General features: G+C 53.7%; 1 protein-coding gene across 1 annotated transcript in view; it reads right to left on the bottom strand.

The window, feature by feature from the left end:
- Positions 1–244: 244 nt before the first annotated feature.
- CACNG5 (calcium voltage-gated channel auxiliary subunit gamma 5) overlaps positions 245–18,806 on the bottom strand; it is a 41,235-nt gene continuing 22,673 nt past the window's right edge. Inside the window, exons 2-7 of the mRNA XM_045814123.2 lie at positions 14,266–14,351; positions 10,048–10,287; positions 8,522–8,608; positions 6,638–6,778; positions 3,296–3,441; positions 245–2,987 (exon numbers count right to left, since the gene is read on the bottom strand). Of these exons, the coding sequence (XP_045670079.1) occupies positions 2,730–2,987; positions 3,296–3,441; positions 6,638–6,778; positions 8,522–8,608; positions 10,048–10,243 (828 nt within the window). The 5' untranslated portion in view covers positions 10,244–10,287; positions 14,266–14,351 and the 3' untranslated portion in view covers positions 245–2,729. The remainder of the gene's footprint in view (positions 2,988–3,295; positions 3,442–6,637; positions 6,779–8,521; positions 8,609–10,047; positions 10,288–14,265; positions 14,352–18,806) is intronic.

The raw sequence follows: 18,806 nt of genomic DNA, 5'->3' as shown, positions 1-18,806 counted from the left end.
TATGGAGAGAGGCTGCAAATAGGCCCCCCAGTTCTGAGATTAATGTATAGACGGAAAGGGAGCTGTAATAGTTGTGCAAGGATTGATCTGTCCCGCCGTCCCGCATGAGGGAAGACAATGACCCAGAACCTGTCCCTGAGATAAGCATAAACTGCACCTTCCCAAGCACGAGGTGCTTCACTTAGCAGCCCAGCGACCAGGCCAATAAAGGCTTGTCCTAATGATGTCACACGCAACGATCAACTCGTGTTTAGAAGTGGGTTCTATTTTTTCCATGTGCACACACACAAGCCTGGCACGGTGACAGAGAAAGGGAGCGTAAGGGACAGAAAAGTGCATTTGAGGAGGGTAATTACATTGACCCAAACGGGAGAAGAGCACATCTAAACCACCAGCCAGTTTGGAGAAGCTGCCTACTGGTCTGCACGTACCCGAACCAATTCCCTTGCTGCGGAGGAGAACGTGGTTTCCGTCTTATTCTGTAAACAGTAACCTGAGTACGGCAGTCATTTCAAGGTGCCACTGGCCTGGGAGGTTGGGTTGGGTTTACGGTCCCTATCGGTTTCAAGGCAAGGATTGAAAAGTCACATTTGAGGCAATCTGGAACTTTCTACACAAGGCTGAATCACTAGAGTTGGGGGCGGGTGTGGGGGAGGGGGCGGCTTGGGGATACTTTGGGCCAAGCCCGTCAGAGCATATGGGGTTGGCCAAGGATCCATGCTCAGAGGGTGGCTGAACTGGGACCACAATCGGCTCTTTAATCTTCCCCTCTACTGTGCTGTGAAGGAAGTGGAATAATGCAGCTGTGAAGTGACCTGCTTGTATCTGCTGAATTGTGTGCACACCTCCCCCCCACCCCCAAGTCCTGTGTTGAGGCCTCACCTCCAGAACCTCAGAATGTGACCATATATGGAGACAGGGCCTTTAAACAGGGGATGAATGAGGCTCTCAGGATGGGATCTCATCCAATCTGCCTGGTGTCCTGGTGAGAGAGAATGGGGACACCAGGGGCGGGCACACAAGCACAGAAAAGACCGTGTGAGGACACGTCGAGAAGATGGACACCATCTGCAAGCCAAGGAGAGGTCTCGGAGGAGAGCGAATCTGCTGCCATCTTAACTCTGACTTCTGGTCTCTGGAACCGTGAGAAAAGAAATGTCTGTTGTTTGAGCATTTTGTTATGGCAGCTCTAGAAGACTAAGAGACCGTCCTTTCCAAGTCCGTGCACACGGATGTGTGGTCTTCTGTGCAGCCTTCCAGAGCCCATGTGTTGCCCACAGTGGCTCTGCGAACCTGGAACTGAACACTATCTTAAAGAGAGCAAGAGAGAAAAGCTGGCGTGGCAAAAACACACAATGGAGAGCCCGGCATTGTTTTGCTACCCACGATCTCAAAACCGGAGATGCACACACTGAGAGGGTGTCTGGAGAACTGCGGGGTCCCACCTGCAGGGGGCCTTCCACCAATCCCCTCACCTCTGCCCCCCCATGGACTTCATGGAAGATGCTTGGTAGCTCCCAGCTCTGGTTCGCTACTAGGACAATGGGCATCACCTCGCCTCATCTTCTGGAAGCATCTGGCTGCCTACATATGTCCCCAGTCCAGGAAGCAGATACTGCCCTGTATTAGGATGAAATGACAACCCCCATATATTCATGGGCATCCTCAGGAGAGCAGCTGGATCATTCCAAGGCTGGCTTGTTTCTACTCAAAATGCACCAAATGTCAGCAAATCCAGCTCCAAATCCCAGGCAACCTCTTTGAAAACTGCTTTCTACTCAGGTGGTATCGACATGTATCTATGCAATAAGATTTTAGGGCCTTGGACTGGAAATACTGCCCACGTGAGCAGGGACAGTACCCCCAGGGCCTGAAACAGTGCCTGATAATACTACCTTGGACCAGCCAAAGTCTGAAATTCTCCTTGTCAGAGCCACTTCTTGGGTTAAGGCATGAGAGACCCCTGTGAAATATGTTCCGGGGCTGCACATATTAAGACAGCATCAGCCATTAACACCTCTTGTGACTGTCAGATTGGGCTCAGACCCACTCTCCGCCCCTTAGGGACCAAGGCCAGGGCAGCTGAGTCCTGGTGGGAGGAGAGGAGGCAAGAGTCACAGCCTGCGGGGAAGAGGGGGAGGGACAGAGCACAGAAAGGTGTGCAGTGCGGACTGGTGTGGGTACCCAAAAACGATAAAGGATGTCACGAGGAGCACTGCTTGGCAACGCTGAACCCTCCAGACCTGCGTAGGACAGTCACCTTTTGGGCCTGATGGCCTAGATCACGAACAGGAGGGCCAGGCTGGTCGGTAGGCACACAAGTCCAGCTGGGGCTGCGTAAGGAACTTGGCCTCTCAGAGCCGGTCTGGGCCTGGGCCTGGGCCTGGGGCCGTGAAGTTGGGCGCCTAGGGACACATACACCGCTGAACAGCCAGCCACCTCTCCCGGGAGAGGGGTGAGCTGCGGGAATGATTGGCACTCACGAGGCGGGGCTACGCCCGTGCTCTCAGCCAATCAGCGTGCCCGCTGGCTCCAGGCTCCGGACACCCACCCTGGGGCAGCTACAGCTACTCTGGGGAAGCTGTGGAGACAACGTGGCTCACGGGACAACAACGAAGCGTGGGGGCAGCCTGGGCCTGTCAGCCAAGGGGCTGGGGCTCGCAGGCCATCAGGGGAGCGCGGGAAGGGCTATCTGGCTGTCCACGGTCGGTGGAGGAAGGCGGCGAGGCTCAGCAGGGGGAAGAGGACATCTGGTCGTAGTCGGGGCACTTGAGCAAGGCCGGGTAATTGCTGTTCATCTGCAGGGAGGCGTCACTGGAGATGTCGGAGGGGCTGCGGCCCCGGACCCAGGCGTCCGGATGTAGGAACTGGCCAGAGTAGTCGGAGCAATTGCTCAGGCGCGGCCGGTAGAAGCCGGGGTGGGGCCGGTACAGGTCCTCGGCGGTGTACCGCTTCATGAACAGGTATACGGACATCACCCCAGCGCTCTGCGGGGGGTGAGGGGGGGGAGCAGAGGGGCGCTCACTGCTGGGCCCCGGCTCCCCCGCTGGGGCTGGGGTCTGCACAGAGCCACGGGAGCAGAGGGAAGTGGACGCGGGGACAGAGCGGGGAGGTCCTGGAGGAGCGGGCGGGGAAGGGGCGAGAGTGACACAGTCTGGGGAGGACGAAGGGCAGCAGAGTGGCTGGGGCCGGGGTGCCTGTCGAGGGTCTCCCGGCTCCCCGCTCAGCCTGGGCATGCCCCGCCCCCACACAGCCTGCGGGGATGGGGGGCTGGGGGCTGGGGGAGGAGATTTACCTCCGTCAAAAGGAAAGAGATGGCAGCGAAGGCAAAGGACCATCCGTACTTGTAGTTGAAATAGGTCTCCGCGTCCTTGGTCCTGTTGAGCAGCTCATCGTTGATGCTGGAGATGTAGAGAACCAGGCCCACGACCAGAGAGAGGCCTGCGGCAAGGCGGGGGTGCTCCGTGAAGAGGCCCTGGGGGTTTGCGGATGGGCACCCACCTCCCCTTGGGGTTTGGGAAGAAAGCCACCCGCCTTGTGGTAACAGCGCTCTCACTTTGGGCCCGAAGGAGAGCAGGAGCTCTTCTCCTAAAGCCCTCGTTTAGACCATTACCTCCTAGAAAGCAGATCATTGCGGGGAAAAGAGCTCCCTGTCCGGCCACCTTCTGAGCCATGGAACCCCGTGGCTGTCACCCCCCCCGCCCACCCATGAGGATCACCTGTCAGACATACTTGCCTGAGCCCCGTCCCCAGACATTCGGGGTCACTTGGCCTGGGCAGGCGCCCTGGCACTGTCTTAATGTGAGCTAAGGGTGCAAACCACTGAGCGAGCAAGTGGCTTTTGCTAAACTGAGGACCAAGGCAGGCTCCCTTGGCGGAGGCAGCCAGGGCCTCCGGTCCCTATCTCCCTAACATGCTTGTGGAGATTAAGCGGCCCATGGTCTTCGCAGCGCCCCTGCCAGGGCCGTGGCATACTGAGATCCTGAGCGGGAGGGGTAGAGCGAGTTCGTCCAGGTTCTGGCAAGCGATATATCAAGAGGCCAGTGGGGCCCCAACTCCTGCTCAGCCGTTCAAGTGACTGCCTCAGGCACCAGCTCAGTTACTGTCATTGAGTCAGGACATAATTAATTACTCTGTTTTGAGCTGTTCAGGCTTAATTCCACTCACATGATTAAACTAGGGCATCTTGAAGGAGGAACGTTAAAGGAAAAGAGCTGTGATTCGAGCCTTCCTTGCTGCTTAACTCATGCTGGAATCGTGGCTGGCCCAAGGGAAGCTTCTCTATCGTTATCATTAAAACAACATCGCATGGCCCCATTCATTCTGAGATTTCCGACCCTGTTGCCCACTGCTGAAAAAGCTCAGGTGCCTGGAAGCTACCATGAGGCCTTGACTCTTGTGAAATTCACAGAAAGATAAAGGAAACGTTTAACCCCTGAGTCTGCATCTCTCGGACCAGGTGGAAATATCACTATGCAGAAGGCAGGCCAAGGACGCTGCAGGTGCTCAATAAATATTTGTTGGAGTGATGGATGGAAGGGTAGATGGAAGAGGGTTGGGTCAGTTGAAAAAAAGATGGACAGATGAAGGGAAGAAAGGATGGAAGGAGAAAGAAGGAAAGAAAGAAGTAAGAAGGAAGGAAGGGAGGGAGGGAAGAAGGAAGAAATAGAGGGAAGAAGGAAGGAAGGAAGGAAGGAAGGAAGGAAGGAAGGAAGGAAGGAAGGAAGGGAGGAAGGAAGGAAGGAAAGATGGAAGTAAGAAAGGAAGGAAGGGAGGGAGGAAGGGAGGGGCGAGCTATACTAATAAGAAAATGTTGAGAAAAGGAACTAAACTGGCTTGGGAATCAGGTGGCAACCAGAACACCTGGTGCCCAAGAGCTATTTTTACTCCCCTCCCCTCCCTTCCCCTCCCCCTCCCATCCATCCATCCATCCATCCATCCATCCATCCATCCATCCATCCATCCATCATTCAAGCCATCCACCTACCGTCTTCCATCTGAGCATCTCCTCCCTAAGCCCTCCCTTGTCAATGAGTCCAGGGCTCCGGGGCACCGAAAATACATGCCCTGGGGGTCACTCTTCTGTCTGAAGTACTATCTCCAAAAGCAAAGGTCCCTCGTGAAAATGCACAGGTCCCCTTAAGGGGAGAAAGAGACTATCTTTATTTCGCATATTCTCTTGCCTTCTCACTCTGCACACTCCCCGTGACTAACCTCATCCCTACCCATGGTTCCCTCTCCTACTCCTTAAGCGGGTAGCTCCTAATCTTTATTTTGGGTCCAGGGCCCTACCGTGAGCCTCTGACCTCTAGCAGCCTTTGGGACACCTCCCCCTAGATGCTACACGGACACCTCAAACTCAGCACTTCCCACACTAAACTCATGAACTTGGCCTAAATCTGCTGCTTCTCCTATGGTCTCTAGATCAACCATAGATGCGTCATCCACCCACTGCCCAAGCAAGAACTTGGCACCATCCTTGCCTCTTCCCTTGAAAGCCTAGTCCTTGCCCTGTTGAGTTTATCCCCCAATGTCACCTGAATCCTCTCATCTCTCTTCTCTCCTAACATCCTTACAGCATGGGCCACCATCACCTCTCCTGTGCTACTGCAATCGTCCCTCGCCTGCTCTCTCTGCTCTGTCTTGCTTCCATCCTTCCATTCCCCAGAGGTCATTCTAAAATCCCCAAATATGGTCATATTGTCATCCCTCAGCTCAAAATCCTTCTGAGGTTTCTCACAATGTCCAAAATCCGTAAGGTATCCTCAGATGCCTTCCCGTCTCCCCTCCCGCCACATCCCACCTTACACTCCCGCCACACTGAGCAACGAACTCCCCAATGCTTCATCCTCTCTCTGTCCTCCAGGCTCCCTTTCCATCCCCACCCCCAACCTCACTCCTTTACCTAATTCCTACGCATCCTTCAGCTCCCCTTCTGGTAGTCTTCCCTGACCAACCCTGGTCTGAGTTTCAGTCACTGCCTTCGGCCCCCATAGCAGTCCTTGCGTGTCCTGCTATGTTCATATTTGCTTGTTTACACCTCCCACTCTGCTGACCTTTTTGTGGGCAGTGACACCGGCACCCAGAATAAGGCCTGGTAGATATCATGAATGAATGAATGAATGAATGAATGAATGAATGGCAGACAGACAACCTCCAGGAAGACAGATCCATGTTTAAGGGAGCGAGGTATGGGTGTGACTGGAAAGTGAAGGGGACACTAGGAATCTCCTGACGATAGCCGAGGGCTGAGAGTGAAGGGGCCACGATTCCAAAGGCAGACTGTATTTACCTTTCATGCAAAATCAGGAAGAAACAGCCCCTTCAAAAATAAGAATGCTCATTATTGGTGGAAGAGTGGGGGGTGGGGGGTTGGGGATGAGGAAAGAGTCCCGGGTTGAAATCCCAGCTCTACCCCCGGAAAGCCTGTCAGGTCTCTCCTCTCCAGGGGTCCTGGGTGGAATCGAGGCCATCAGAGCCTCCCTCTCTCTGACTCAGTTCCGCCTGGGGCTCTGACTCGCTGCTCCGGCGCCAGGGCTGGACCCACAGCTGTGACCACACTTCCCAGACAGAGCAGAGCGTGGAGGAGTCACATGTTGAGAGCTGAGAGGGCGCGAAAGCAGACAGTACAACTTACCTGAGAGAATGAAAAAGATGCCGGAGACAAAGGCGAGTATTGTCCTGTGCGGACGGATGTGTCCAATGTTGCTCAGGATAAACCCAATGAACATGAAGAAGAGGCTGACCAGGGGGAACGGCGTGGCCGAGCGAATCATTTCTAATTGAGGGGACAAGAGGACACTGTCAGCCTCCCATGGCCTTACCTACTGCCCCCCTCCCAAGTGGAGTGTTCCTGGCAGCGTCTGCCAACGGGTCCCCAAAGTCCCCTGGCCTGCATGAGCTCTCTGGGCTCTACCCCCTCCTTGGGCGGCTGCAGGATCTCCCAGCACTGGCAGGGCTTGTGTCCCTGAGGCAGGGCTGGGAGGTCTGACTTCAAGGGCCAACATGCTTCTGTCTTCTCTTCCAGCATGAACTGCTCCCTCCTGGGCGTCCAGTATGGCAGCCATGGAAGGGCCTTGGTCAGTCCTCTCACTTCCTCTCCTGGGGGCATGCACCCTTTCCATGGGCAAAGGCATTTATCTCTGAGGCGAGCAGGAGACAGTTCCTGGCCTCTGTTGTCTTCAACTTATAATTATTTGGGGAATGGCCTGCATAATAAATGTATCTTGTCTTTGTCCTTGGTTCCTGAGAGATAACCTCTGCATCCCTGGAACTTCCCAAGTGAGAAGAGAGTCTTTGATATTCATGGAGGGCTCTTGACTACACCTGAGATGCTTCCAGTCAGCTGACTCAGGACGGGAGGCCTGGAAAGACCACCCATGTGATTAGAAGGTTGGGGTTTTGAGCCACGTGATCCAGGCCTGACCCTGGGAAGGGGCGGGGGTCTGGAGATTGTGTTCAGTCACATGGTGGACAGCTCACTCCATCACGCCTCTGTAATGAAACCCAATAAAAACTCGGCACCAAAGCGTGGTTGAGTCTCCTGGTTAGTGAACACATCCACGAGTTGGGATGGCGACGCGTCCTGAGTCCATGGGGAGAAGACACGGAGACTCGACATTCGATGCCCCCCCAGCTCTCCCCTGTGCGCCTCTTCATCTGGCTGGTCTTGATCTGAACCCTTTAACGGTGATAGTAAGTACAGTGCTTTCCTGAGTTCTAGGTCTTGTTCCAGGAATTGTTTGAACCTGAGAGGGTCACAGGAACTCCTTACCTGTAGCCAGCTGGTCAGAAATGCCGGTGGCCTTGGGGTCTCCGGAACTCCCAGCTGGTGTGGGAAGTGAGGGCAGTCTGGTTGGGGGACTGAGGCCTTAGCCTGTGCCTTTGTGCTACGTTAGGGGTGATTAGTATCCAAACTGTACTGCAAGCCCACACGGGGGGTCAGAATCGACCCCGGTGAGGCAAAGGCCATGCGGTCAATCTTCTTGGGGACAAAGAGTTTGCATCAGTTCCCCGAGTGCTATGGTTTGGATGCGTAGGGTGGAGCCCTCAGGAGTGAGCTCGACGCCTTTACAAAAGAGACCCCACGAAGCTCCCTCGCCCCTTCCTCTGCATGAGAACACAGAAGAGGGCGTCATCTGTGAGCAGGGAGAGGGCCCTCCCCACAACGTGATCCTGCCGGCACCTTGATCTTGGCCTTCCAGCCAAGAGAGAAATACATTTCTGTTGGTCATGAACTCCCTGGTCTGGGGTATTTTGCTACAGCAGCCCACACGGACTAAGACACGAGGCAGAATGCCCTCTCACTTCCCTGGGCCACAGCACTCGGAGACTCCAGCAAGCTGCGATCACCACTGGAAGGAAAATCTGTGGAGCGCGCTCTGGGGAGCTGAGGACAGCTCCACCAGCTGAGCTGAAGGGCATTAACCCTTGAGAAGCAAGCTGGTCACCCTGCCTCTTCCCTCTGCCCGCTCTGCTCTGTCTAGCCAGGGACCCCGGTCAGAAAGTCTGAGGCACCTACTGAGAACATTGACGGTGGACTCTGAGGTCAGCTGGCTGTTCACGGGCATCACATATTCTATGGTGAAGCAGCGTCCCCGCTCCTCACCTGCGGAGACAGGAATCATTTACATTTGCAGGTGATTCTCGAACATTGGATTTGAAGTTAATACATTCAAATGGCACCCCCAAATGTTCTGGGGTCTTCGGCCCACTGTGTATTTACACCTGGGCTGGATCTAAACCTAGGCATCCCAACCCTGGCTAGTGACCCGCAGTAGGGGTGGGGGTGCCTCCTGACATCACATCTTTCCTGGAGAAGCACCACTGTGAAGATGGACCCCTGCACTGGAGGTTGAGTAACACAGCCGGTGGCCATCTTGTTGCCCTGGGGCAGATGATGGCGCATGGCTGGCTTAGCTTCCCCAGCGCGGGTATCGTGGAACAGAACCCCCAAAGCCTTGTCGATCATTTTGGAAGCCAGATCCTAGTGACTTCAAATTCTGCTTCAGATTTAAGTAGAGACTGATGCCACATAGTTTAGGGCCGTAGGAGGGGAGGTCGGTGTCAGATGCCATTTCCGAAGTAGACCAACGAGACACCAGGAGGCCAGGCGTTCAGGTGTCCTCCCTGCTGAATACTGCTGGGCGCCAATCACCACCCTCATTCTCCAAAGTCCTACTATAAAGCTGGGAGAACCACATGCCCCCTCTGAGCAGTACATGTAGGTGACTGGGCCCTTCGGGAAAGGCTCAGTAATCGCCCTGCGGGGATTCCGGCCAGCTCAGGCTTGCGACCAGTCTCGAAGGGTATGGAGATGTTCTTATTGTACAGGCTGGCTCTGGGCCACGATAAAGGGATAAAAACAAAGCGCTTGGAATAGCAACTCAAGGATTCCAGAGAAGTCCTCGCAAACCGGAGGGAGGCCCAGACAGGTGGGATCAAAGCCTGCACCATCCTGCAGATTTGGAAAGACCTGCACCTGGATTCTCTCTTTCCCGTTTCACGGAATTGGAACAGGGCAACTGCCAAGGCTTTCTCATTCTGTAAACGAGTGGACCTGGGACGTTGAGTCAAGGAGACGTACTTTGCCTCCCTGGATCTTCATTTGTTTATTTGTAAAGTGGAAATAAGAAGTCCTGCCTTAGAGTGTGGTGGGGAGGCACTGGGAACGATCACTCCACGAGCTACGGCACGCAAGGGCAGTTCCAGACCCGTGGGAGGCCAGCCTCAGTCAGCCTGGGAGGCAGAGTGTGGGGGAAGGATGGGGAAGGCGTGGCTACATCCATCTCTCAGGTGGGGGGACACAAGCCCCAGGGGACGACAGGACCTGCCCTGATGGACACTGTGACTCAGGGCTTGAGTTTGGAATGGACCCTGGTTGCTGTGGGGAGCCCCACCCAGAATCCACGAGAACTGTCCCTGGTGAACTGCCCCCTTCCCTCGGGGCCATTTCTTCTCAACAGGGGGCCTCTCGGGCAGGTTTTCTGGGGGCAAGGGTTGCTTCTCTGTCTGGGGCAGGGCTGGCCCAATCTGGGGTGCCCTTACCTGCGAGGAAGCAGACACGCCACAGGCCCGAGTGCAGGGACATCTTGATCTCCATGCTCTGGTTCTGGGGCAGGACCACGCCCTCCTCCAGGTAGAGCCAGTAGTCGGTGCTGACGGCGATGCCCAGGAGGCCCAGGCCACAGACAGCGAAGACGCTGCTCAGCAGGGTCAGGGCCTTCCTCCCGCAGCCACTCATCCTCCCAGAGATCGCTGGGCAGCCTGCGGCCAAGGAAGTGGGCTCTGGAGGTGGGGGAGAGGGTGGGCTGGTTGTAGTAGCCGCAGCTCCGAGGAGGCCCACGTGTGGGGCCCCGGGGGACGTAACTAAATCAACCCCACCCGGCCCACCGGATGAAGGAAGACCCCCAGGCCAGCTCCTGGACGCCCGGCCACTATGCGGGTGCTTCGTCACCCCATGAGGAATTCACAGCTTTCTGGATGGGCTACCACAAGGGTCCCCCTTTCCTCTCCGGGAGCCCCCCTTGCGGGATAACACCGTTCACCCATTCATCTGCAGAATGCCCTGTGTCCATGGAAGATAAGACGAACACAGCACTCTCCTTGCCCTCGGAGAGTTCTTGTTCAAAGAACAAAGGCACCCCCAACACAATCAAAATGCAGCTTGAGGTCTCCCCGAGAGCTTGAGGAGAACTGGAGGCAGGCATTGTGCTGGGGTGGACTTCTCTGTGTTAAGAAGGGCTCCGAGGTCCAAGTGCACCCTGGCAGAGAGCAGCAGGACCCAGGGGGGAAGGAACAGCGGCCCTAAGAACAGGCAGAGGGGCAGAGAAGGCATCTTGGGAAGGTGTCTTCCTCAGGGACTCTAATCAATTGTAGTTCTGGGTCAGCCCAAGTCAATAAGCCACACCACAGTCCAAACCCAACAGGCCTCTTAAAACCATGTGACCTTGCCGGTTCAGCACGTGGTACTGGCAGAAGCCAGCTCTGAACCAGCCAGAAGCCGGACGTCTACACAAGGTGAGCCATGAGCACAACTACTGAGACCTCACAGCCAGGCCCCAGGCTCACACTGCGCAAGATGGGCAGTAGGGCAGACAGAGGCCAGCCTCTACAGAGCCCACAGCCCAGCTCAGGGCTTCTGGACACTGGTCACCATAGAAACATCGGGGGAGCATCTAAAAATCCCTCATGCCCAGGTGCCCCTCTGCGGGATCCTATGGGTACAGTGACATCCTGCAGGTGCTCTCCGCGGTGCTAACGTGCGGCCCAAGTGGGGGACGATCGATCTCCGCTCCTCTGAGTGTGATCCACGGACCAGCAGCACCGGCCTCACCCCAGAACCTGTCAGAAAGGCAGAATCCCACGACCTTCCAACTTTCTAAACCAGAATCTTCATTTTAACAAGATCCAGGGGAGTCGCGGATCTACTGAAGTCAGAGGCTCTGAGCCAAGCAAGCAAGCAAACACGCTACAATGTAGTAAGGGCTGATGGGGAAGGCCAAGATGTGAGGAAAACCTAGAAGAGGGTCACCTAGGGTGCTGTAGGGGGCAGGCAGGGCCATTTCTAGAAGGGGGGCAGGCAGGGCAAGTCATGCCTGCAAAGCCCTGAGGCCATCAGCATCCCTCATGGGTCCTTTTGCAGTCATACAAAGGCAGATGTTTTGAAATGTTAATGCTCAGGGGAGAGTCAAGTGCCACAGTGCCTGTGATGGGGAGGTGGGGTCACCTCAGGACCCTACCTAGAGCACAGCGTCCTATCCCAGCTGAGACACGGTACATCCCGGCTGAGCCTGCCGAAAGGGGACAGAAGCCACACTCAGTTCAGGAGGCTTAATTCATCTGCAAAGTCTGAGCTCGCTGTAGGAGTGGGGCGAAGGAAGAAGGGGAGAAGAATGGGTGCTCTTTGCGACAGGGGGGATGAACTGACCCTAGTTCCATCGCACGGGCCCTGCCCCATCAGCTGACCGTGGGAGACTTGACTCAGCTATGGAATGAGCCCCGTGCTGGTTTCCTGGAGGTGTGGGTGACAGCCTGGGAGCAAAGGCCTCCTGTCCACAAGGCGGCCGAGCACCATCCTTCCTGAATCAGCTCTGACAAAGGAGGGAAAAATAAAATCCCAAACAGCCGGCCCCACCAACAAGCCAAGTAGCTCTGCCCGCAGTGGGGCGGGAGGTGGAGCAGGACGGCTTGCCGATTGGGTTCCACGCACCTAGCAAGGCACCTGCTCTGGGAGCCCTGTGCTCGCGGCTACGGAAGAGGCAGGGGGAGCAGAGGCGCTCTTGCTTGCACAGTTCACGGGCTGGAAAAGGACGGAACAGCAGCAGCATGCCTGGGACCCCAGGGCGGGGCGGCATCAGCACAGGCAGAAGCCGGGGGCCCCAGGGGGAGGGGAGGGTGGCGGGGCAGGCTGCCTGCAGGAGCCCCAGGGCAGTGGCTGCAGGGACTGCTGGGATGGGGAGTGACAAGGGAATCACTAAGACTTTCATGGCAGTTTGCACTCACTTTTGAGGTTTGCAAAACCACGAATCTGCCAGAGGGAAGGGAATTAGCAGCCCACGGGTGGTTGGGGGGGGGGGTAAGGGAAGGAGAGGAGAACAAAAGGATTCGATCCCCAATGAGAACAGCCCTATATGCTGTGAAGAGCCTTGAAGTGAGAGGGGGGATGCCTGGACGCACGCAGTCCGGTCACTAACTAGCCGTGTCATGTTGAAACAGTAATCTTTCGGAGGGCCGTTTTTTTTTTCTCGAAGAAAATAACAATTAAAGCCAAAGTCTATTGAATGTTCTTCATTGTTAGGCATTCTGCGAAGCACTTGACTCTCTATTGTAATCCTTACAGGCCTGTTACCGTCCCCATTTTGTAGGTGAGCAAACTGAGGATCAGAGAGGTTAAGAAACTTGCCTGAGATCGCTCAGCTAGCAAATAGTGGTGCCTGTCTTTGAACTTCACCCTGCCTCCTTCCCGAGACCTTTCCTGTGCCACCTCTATGAGTGTCTTCCCAAAGTGGGTTCCATGGAGCACTATTCTAGTAAAAAGGACTCTGGTGGGAAAAAAGCGTGGGAAGCACTCCATCCAGGTCTTGAAGAATCACGTTGCACACGAATACTTTACAGGCCTGAAAAGCGTGTGCAGTTTCGTTCATTGCGGTGTTTTCCAAACTTCTGTGTCCACAAAATGGCATCTGTTTCTGTGGCACCCACTTTTGGGAACGATGCTGCCCCCCCCCCATGAAGAATACTAAGTTCTCACCGGGCCACTCCATGACATTGCTGGGGGATTAAACACAGTGAGGATGCAGTGCTTTGTGAGGAATTAGCATCACACCGGCAGTGGGGGTAACCAGCCCTCCCCCGTCCTTGCAGGGGCACAGGTCGGGGCTTCTGAAACAGTTAGCACCTCACTGGGGCTGAAAGGCCAATTTTAATAGTAAGCTTGGCAGAGAGACAAAAAAAGATTCAGATGTGAGAGATCTGGGAAGGTGAAGGTGGAGAGGAGATCGGATCTGAGGCCACACACGCAGGAGAGGAAGGAAGAGGCTGAAGACGACCCGCCAGCCACACCCGCAGGAGCAGACCATGAAGCCTGGGGCGAGCTTGGGCAAAGGGAAAAGTCCTCTTTCAGAGCGCATAACAAATCCGGGAATGCCGCACAGAGCGAGAAATGGTCCTCTTACTCACTACACGGTTGTATTTGTGCTTCTGTTATGAAATCGTATTTAGGTACAGATAAATATCATGGGCTGGGTACTGAAAAGCCCTTGGTGCACAGCACCTCATCGGGACCTCACGACAACCCCGTAAGTAGTAGGTGGCATATGCCCCCATTTCATGGATGGGGAAACTGAGGCTCAGACATGTTACGTAGCCTACAGGTGGGAGACACCTGTGGCCGGTGAATGATGTAAAGTTAGGTCTAATTCCCAAGTCCAAGCTCTGGCTGCATCCTGTCCCTGCTGAAGGAATAAACAGGTTCAAGAAACTTGGAGTGAAGAGGCACACCCAGAGCGGGTCACTGGGGAATCTAGAAATGCATGCGACACCGTATTTCGAAGACTGTCTTTGGAAATAGCCAAGTGTTACATAACATCTGTCTCCTGACCCTACTGGGTTTACCTTGGGGGAGTCGGCCGGCATATACTCTCATACTGAGAGGCGAACTCTAACCCCGTATTTCCGATTCCCAAAACCACCTTTCAGGGCGGGAAGACTAACGCTTCCCTCAAAGCACATTTAAGAAAACCAGGGTCCAGAGGAGAGACTTACCTGAGATTGCACGCCCAGTTCCGTGGAGGGACAAGAACGTGGACTGGAAATCTTCTGAATGCTGATCCAGTGCTCTTTCCTCTGTGCTATACGGGAAATCATAAGGCAGAGGAGGAAAATTCATGCACTTGCCCACTCAGAAAGCAACAGCACCGTTAACATCTTAGTTCCCAGCCGTTCTCCCGCGTGACCGTGCGCGTGCGCACAAATTCTTCCAGCCAGTGTCTTGGGAGGGGGGCAGGGACAGCAGTTCCCTGAAGACGCTCTGGCCGGGAATGAATTCCCAGTTCCCACACAATCAGGTCTCTGCTTCCCCACGGTTGCTTCTCCTTCTCACGAATCCTCTCCCTCGGCTATAACATCCAGTTGATTCTTCTCATAGGGGAGGCAGACCTTTTTTAAATAAGTTGCTACCACCAGACAAGACGTTTACGCTGGAATAGTAAGTGAATAAAGCTGGAGGTAAAACCCCATGTTTGCCAGGAGCTCAACTATGAAAAAAATTCATAGACTGGGAAGACATAAACCAAAACGGTGATGGTGGAAACTTCCAGGTCATAAGGTTATGTGTATTTCATTTTCTTTATACTGTTCTGTGATCGACAAAGCTTCTAAAAAACCCCACCGTATATCCAGAGAAGAAAACGAAAGAATAGAGTCATCAACTGTCCAATAGCTGCCCTTGTAAACAAAAACGGAAGGGCCCCAGTTGATTTCTGGGCTAGAGATGCCAAAATGCAGTGTCATCTCTTGGAGCTTGGGGCCCGGAAGCATGGCAGCTTCGAGCCTTTTATTTATTATTTTTAAAGGTTTAACTTATTTATGTGACAGAGAGAGACACAGCCAGCGAGAGAGGGAACACAAGCAGGGGGAGTGGGAGAGGAAGAAGCAGGCTTCCCAGCAGGGCAGGGTAGGATCATGCCCTGAGCCGAAGGCAGACGCCCAACGACCGAGCCACCCAGGCGCCCCCAGCTTCGAGCCTTTTAAGATGATTGCCCTGTTGCCATTACCTCTAAGAATCAGCTTGTTAACGATCAGGAATTAACAGTGGCTAATTATCATCTGTGATTAGCAATTAGGGAGAAATGTCTTGCGGAGATTAAATCACTAATGGCAGATTTCTCTGCCCAAGCCAATAATGAAGTGCTTAGGTGCTCAGAGACAGGTAAGCTTCCGGGCACGAGTGAGAGCCCAGCTGGGGAACTGGGAGTGTGTGTGGCACGGTGGGCAGGGTTTCACTGGGGAGGAGAAAAGAAGTGGAAGGACAGTCCAACGCAGATATCCTGATCTCAGTTTCCCACTAACCCAGAGAAAACCCTAGCACATGATGAAGGGTTTGGAGTGTGGGGGTTCTTGACAGGGCTTCCGAGCGTTATAGCAGCTGCTCCTGTGAGCTGGTCTAAGTGACTCAGTGTCAGCTTGGCCAACACCCAGCAAGAATGAGCTGGTGACCAGAGGACAGCCCCCAGTGGCCCTGTGCCCTGCCTGCTTCCCCTCGTGCTGATCCCCATCACATTCTATGGTGGTTAAAAAGTGACCACAAATTCTCTGACACTCCTCCCGTTGAGAGGTGGGATCCACACAGCTCACCCCTCCTTGAGTCTAGGCAGGTTTGTAATGACTTTGACCAACAGAGTCTAGGGAAGTGACGTCATGTGACTTCTGAGGCTGGGTCCCAGGAGGAGATGCAGTTTCCGCCTGGTTCTCTGGGGAGCCCCTGCAGGGGGAAGCCAGTCCCCAGGCAAGAAGTCTGACTCGCCTGAGATCAACAGGCTTTGGACAGGATTTCTCAACCTTGGCCCTATTGGCGTTTTGGGCTGGACACATGCTTGTTGCGGGGAGCTGTGACGTGCCCCACAAGATGGTGAGCACCCCTGTTGTAATAGACACAAATGCCCCTGGGTGGCAAAATCACCCCTGGGTGAGAACCACCGCCTTGGAGACCATAAATAGGAGTTCTGACTGACAGCCCAGCTGAGCTCCCAGCCACGGGATTGGGCCAGCCGGGACACACCCAGCCCGGTGGAACTTTCCGGTCATGGCAGCCCCAGCCAATGGTCTGACTGCATCCACTGGACAAACTCCAAACAAGAACAGCCCAGCTGAGCACTTCCCAAATTCCTGACCCACAAAATCAGGAGCAAAATATGGTAGTTGTTTTTTAGTTTGTTCATTTTATTTTTCAGGGGACTGAACTCACGACCCTGAGACCAAGATCCGAGCTGAGATCAAGAGCCGGATGCTTAACCAGCTGAGCCACCCACGTGCCCCTGGTAGCTGTTTTATGCCATTGGGTTCTGAGCTAATTTGTTCTACAGCAGAAGTTACCAAAATAACTCTTACTCATTTAATTAGCACCTTCTTCTCCCTGCCTAAGTATGACATAGATCCCAGGTGGCCTGAGGGTCATCGTTTAATCCTAGAATTTACAGCTATGTTGGGGAGTGAGTGGCACATGGGCTTTGGGATCAGGTAAGTGTGAGCTGGAATGCCAGTTCTCCCATGTCACATCCTGGGCAAGTCGCATGACCACTCTGAACCTCGGTATCTTCATCTGTAAAACAGGGAAAGCTTCATAAGGATTGTTGTGAGGATTTATACAAGTGTAATCGAATAAGGCTGGGCCACCTCGGGCCCTCTCCGTACAATGCTACGGTCAGAAAGTACCACCGCTTGATGCCCACAGAGCAGTGAACAACAAGGCAGAATTAATAGGGGACGTCGTCCCTTCAAGGAGCAAAATGCCCCAGACTTTCTCATCTCCATCCAGTTCTCTAATTTCCCATTTTTCATGGCAATTGCTGCCTTGCAGAATCGCCTTCATTTCTCTCTCTGCCAAATGCCGACCTCTCTTACCTCCCTATCATCTAAGGCATTTGGATTGGAGAGATTTTAGGTTCTTTACGTGCGAGGAGCTAGAAGGCTCCGCAAGCTCATGTGAAAGGTGTCTTCCCGGTGGGCACAGTGGTGTTTCCGTAGATATAGATAATAATACAACATCAGCGAACGTGTATTGAATACCTAAGTGTTAAGCCCATTAGAGGCTCAGCATCAGAAGAAGTGTATCACCTGAAGACTTGGGACCTCTAGGCGCCATCACTCTCCTGCTCCCCCAGTTTGGGACCCATCTCTCCTTCCAAGTGACCACGAAGCAGCCGGCCGGGGGCTGACGCGTGGTCTGTTTTCCACGCTGGCCCCAACAAACTCTTTCTGCCACAACGCAGGCGTCCTCTGGAGGAAGTGGACATTGCCAGGCGAGAATTCGCTGTCCTTGGACAAAAGCAAGACCCAAGGAATATGCTCTCTGCCTTCCAAGCACTCCCGGCCCTGAGGCTAAGAGCAAAAGCCGGAGTCGGTCTGTCTGCCAGGAGTCCAGGCTGTAGAGCCGAGGACGCAGAGCTCTGGCACAAGTCTGTGACACTGTGTGCCCAAACCTCCCACAACAGAGGTCAGCGTCCAGTAGCACGAGGTTACTCATGGACCAGTTTCCATAGGAACCCAACAAGCAATATGGGCGTGGACCGAGCACTGCTGCTTTTGCCAGAGAAAGAAGTCCAGCTGGGGGGACTGCTGACCAAGACTCTGCTGAAGGTCCAATGACATGCCCTACGGAGTCTCCACAATGTTTCTCCTAAGTCATGGCCACAGACACCGAGTCAGGCGGGAGGGGGTTTAACCAGGCAGTACTAACCAAGCTAGGATGACAGCAATTGTGTCGCCAATAGTATTTTCTTTGCAGAATTATTCTACGTAAATTATACTGTTTCTACGCATTACAAATGTGAGCGTACTGCACGTACCAGAGGAGAGCCTGATTTCATTTTACCTAATATCATCAATAATTTCTGCACTATTTTTTGTAGCTGCAGAATATAGAGCGTCTGGTTTGGATATACCAACACTGACACAACCATTTCCCTACTGTGGAACAACTAGGTTGTTTCAAACATTTCCTTACTGCGAACGATACGCAAACATCCTTATAGCTAAGTACCTGTGGCCATCTGCAAGTATTTTCTCAGGATGTATTCCTGCAAGTGGAATTTCTGGGTTAAAGGATATGAAACATTTTATACTCTTAGAAGTATTGTCAGGCTTTCTTTGAAAGGTCGCAATGGTATTTTTATGCGTGTTACCTGAAGTATGACAAAGGTCCCCCTATATGGACACAGAGAATTCCAAACTGCCCCTGGTTAAGAATTCCTCCCCTATTTCTGCCAAGAATAAAGGAAGATTTGGAACCTGGGCTCTACTCAGCCCCGATTGATATCCTTACTGCATCAAAATGATTTTCAAGACGACGTCTTCTCTACTATTGGTGATGCCCCAGGAAATGTTAGAGGCTCCTATATAAAGCAAAATGTCCCATATCAGAGATTTGAGACTTTTTGAGGTGCACTGTTATCATCACCAGTGGAAGATGGTAGGCACATCGATGCCGCCATCAAGATCAGCTGAAAAAACCATTAGAAATAATACAATTGTTGGAATCATGGAACACTACAGCAAAAACTAATGATGTACTGTATGGTGACTAACAT

This window comes from Ursus americanus, chromosome 23, assembly GCF_024610735.1.
Source record: "Ursus americanus isolate L20-20 chromosome 23, mUrsAme1.1.p, whole genome shotgun sequence".
Lineage (NCBI taxonomy): Eukaryota > Metazoa > Chordata > Mammalia > Carnivora > Ursidae > Ursus > Ursus americanus.
The sequence above is the reverse complement of the archived record's forward strand: the minus strand, read 5'-3'. Positions and strand labels throughout refer to the sequence as shown.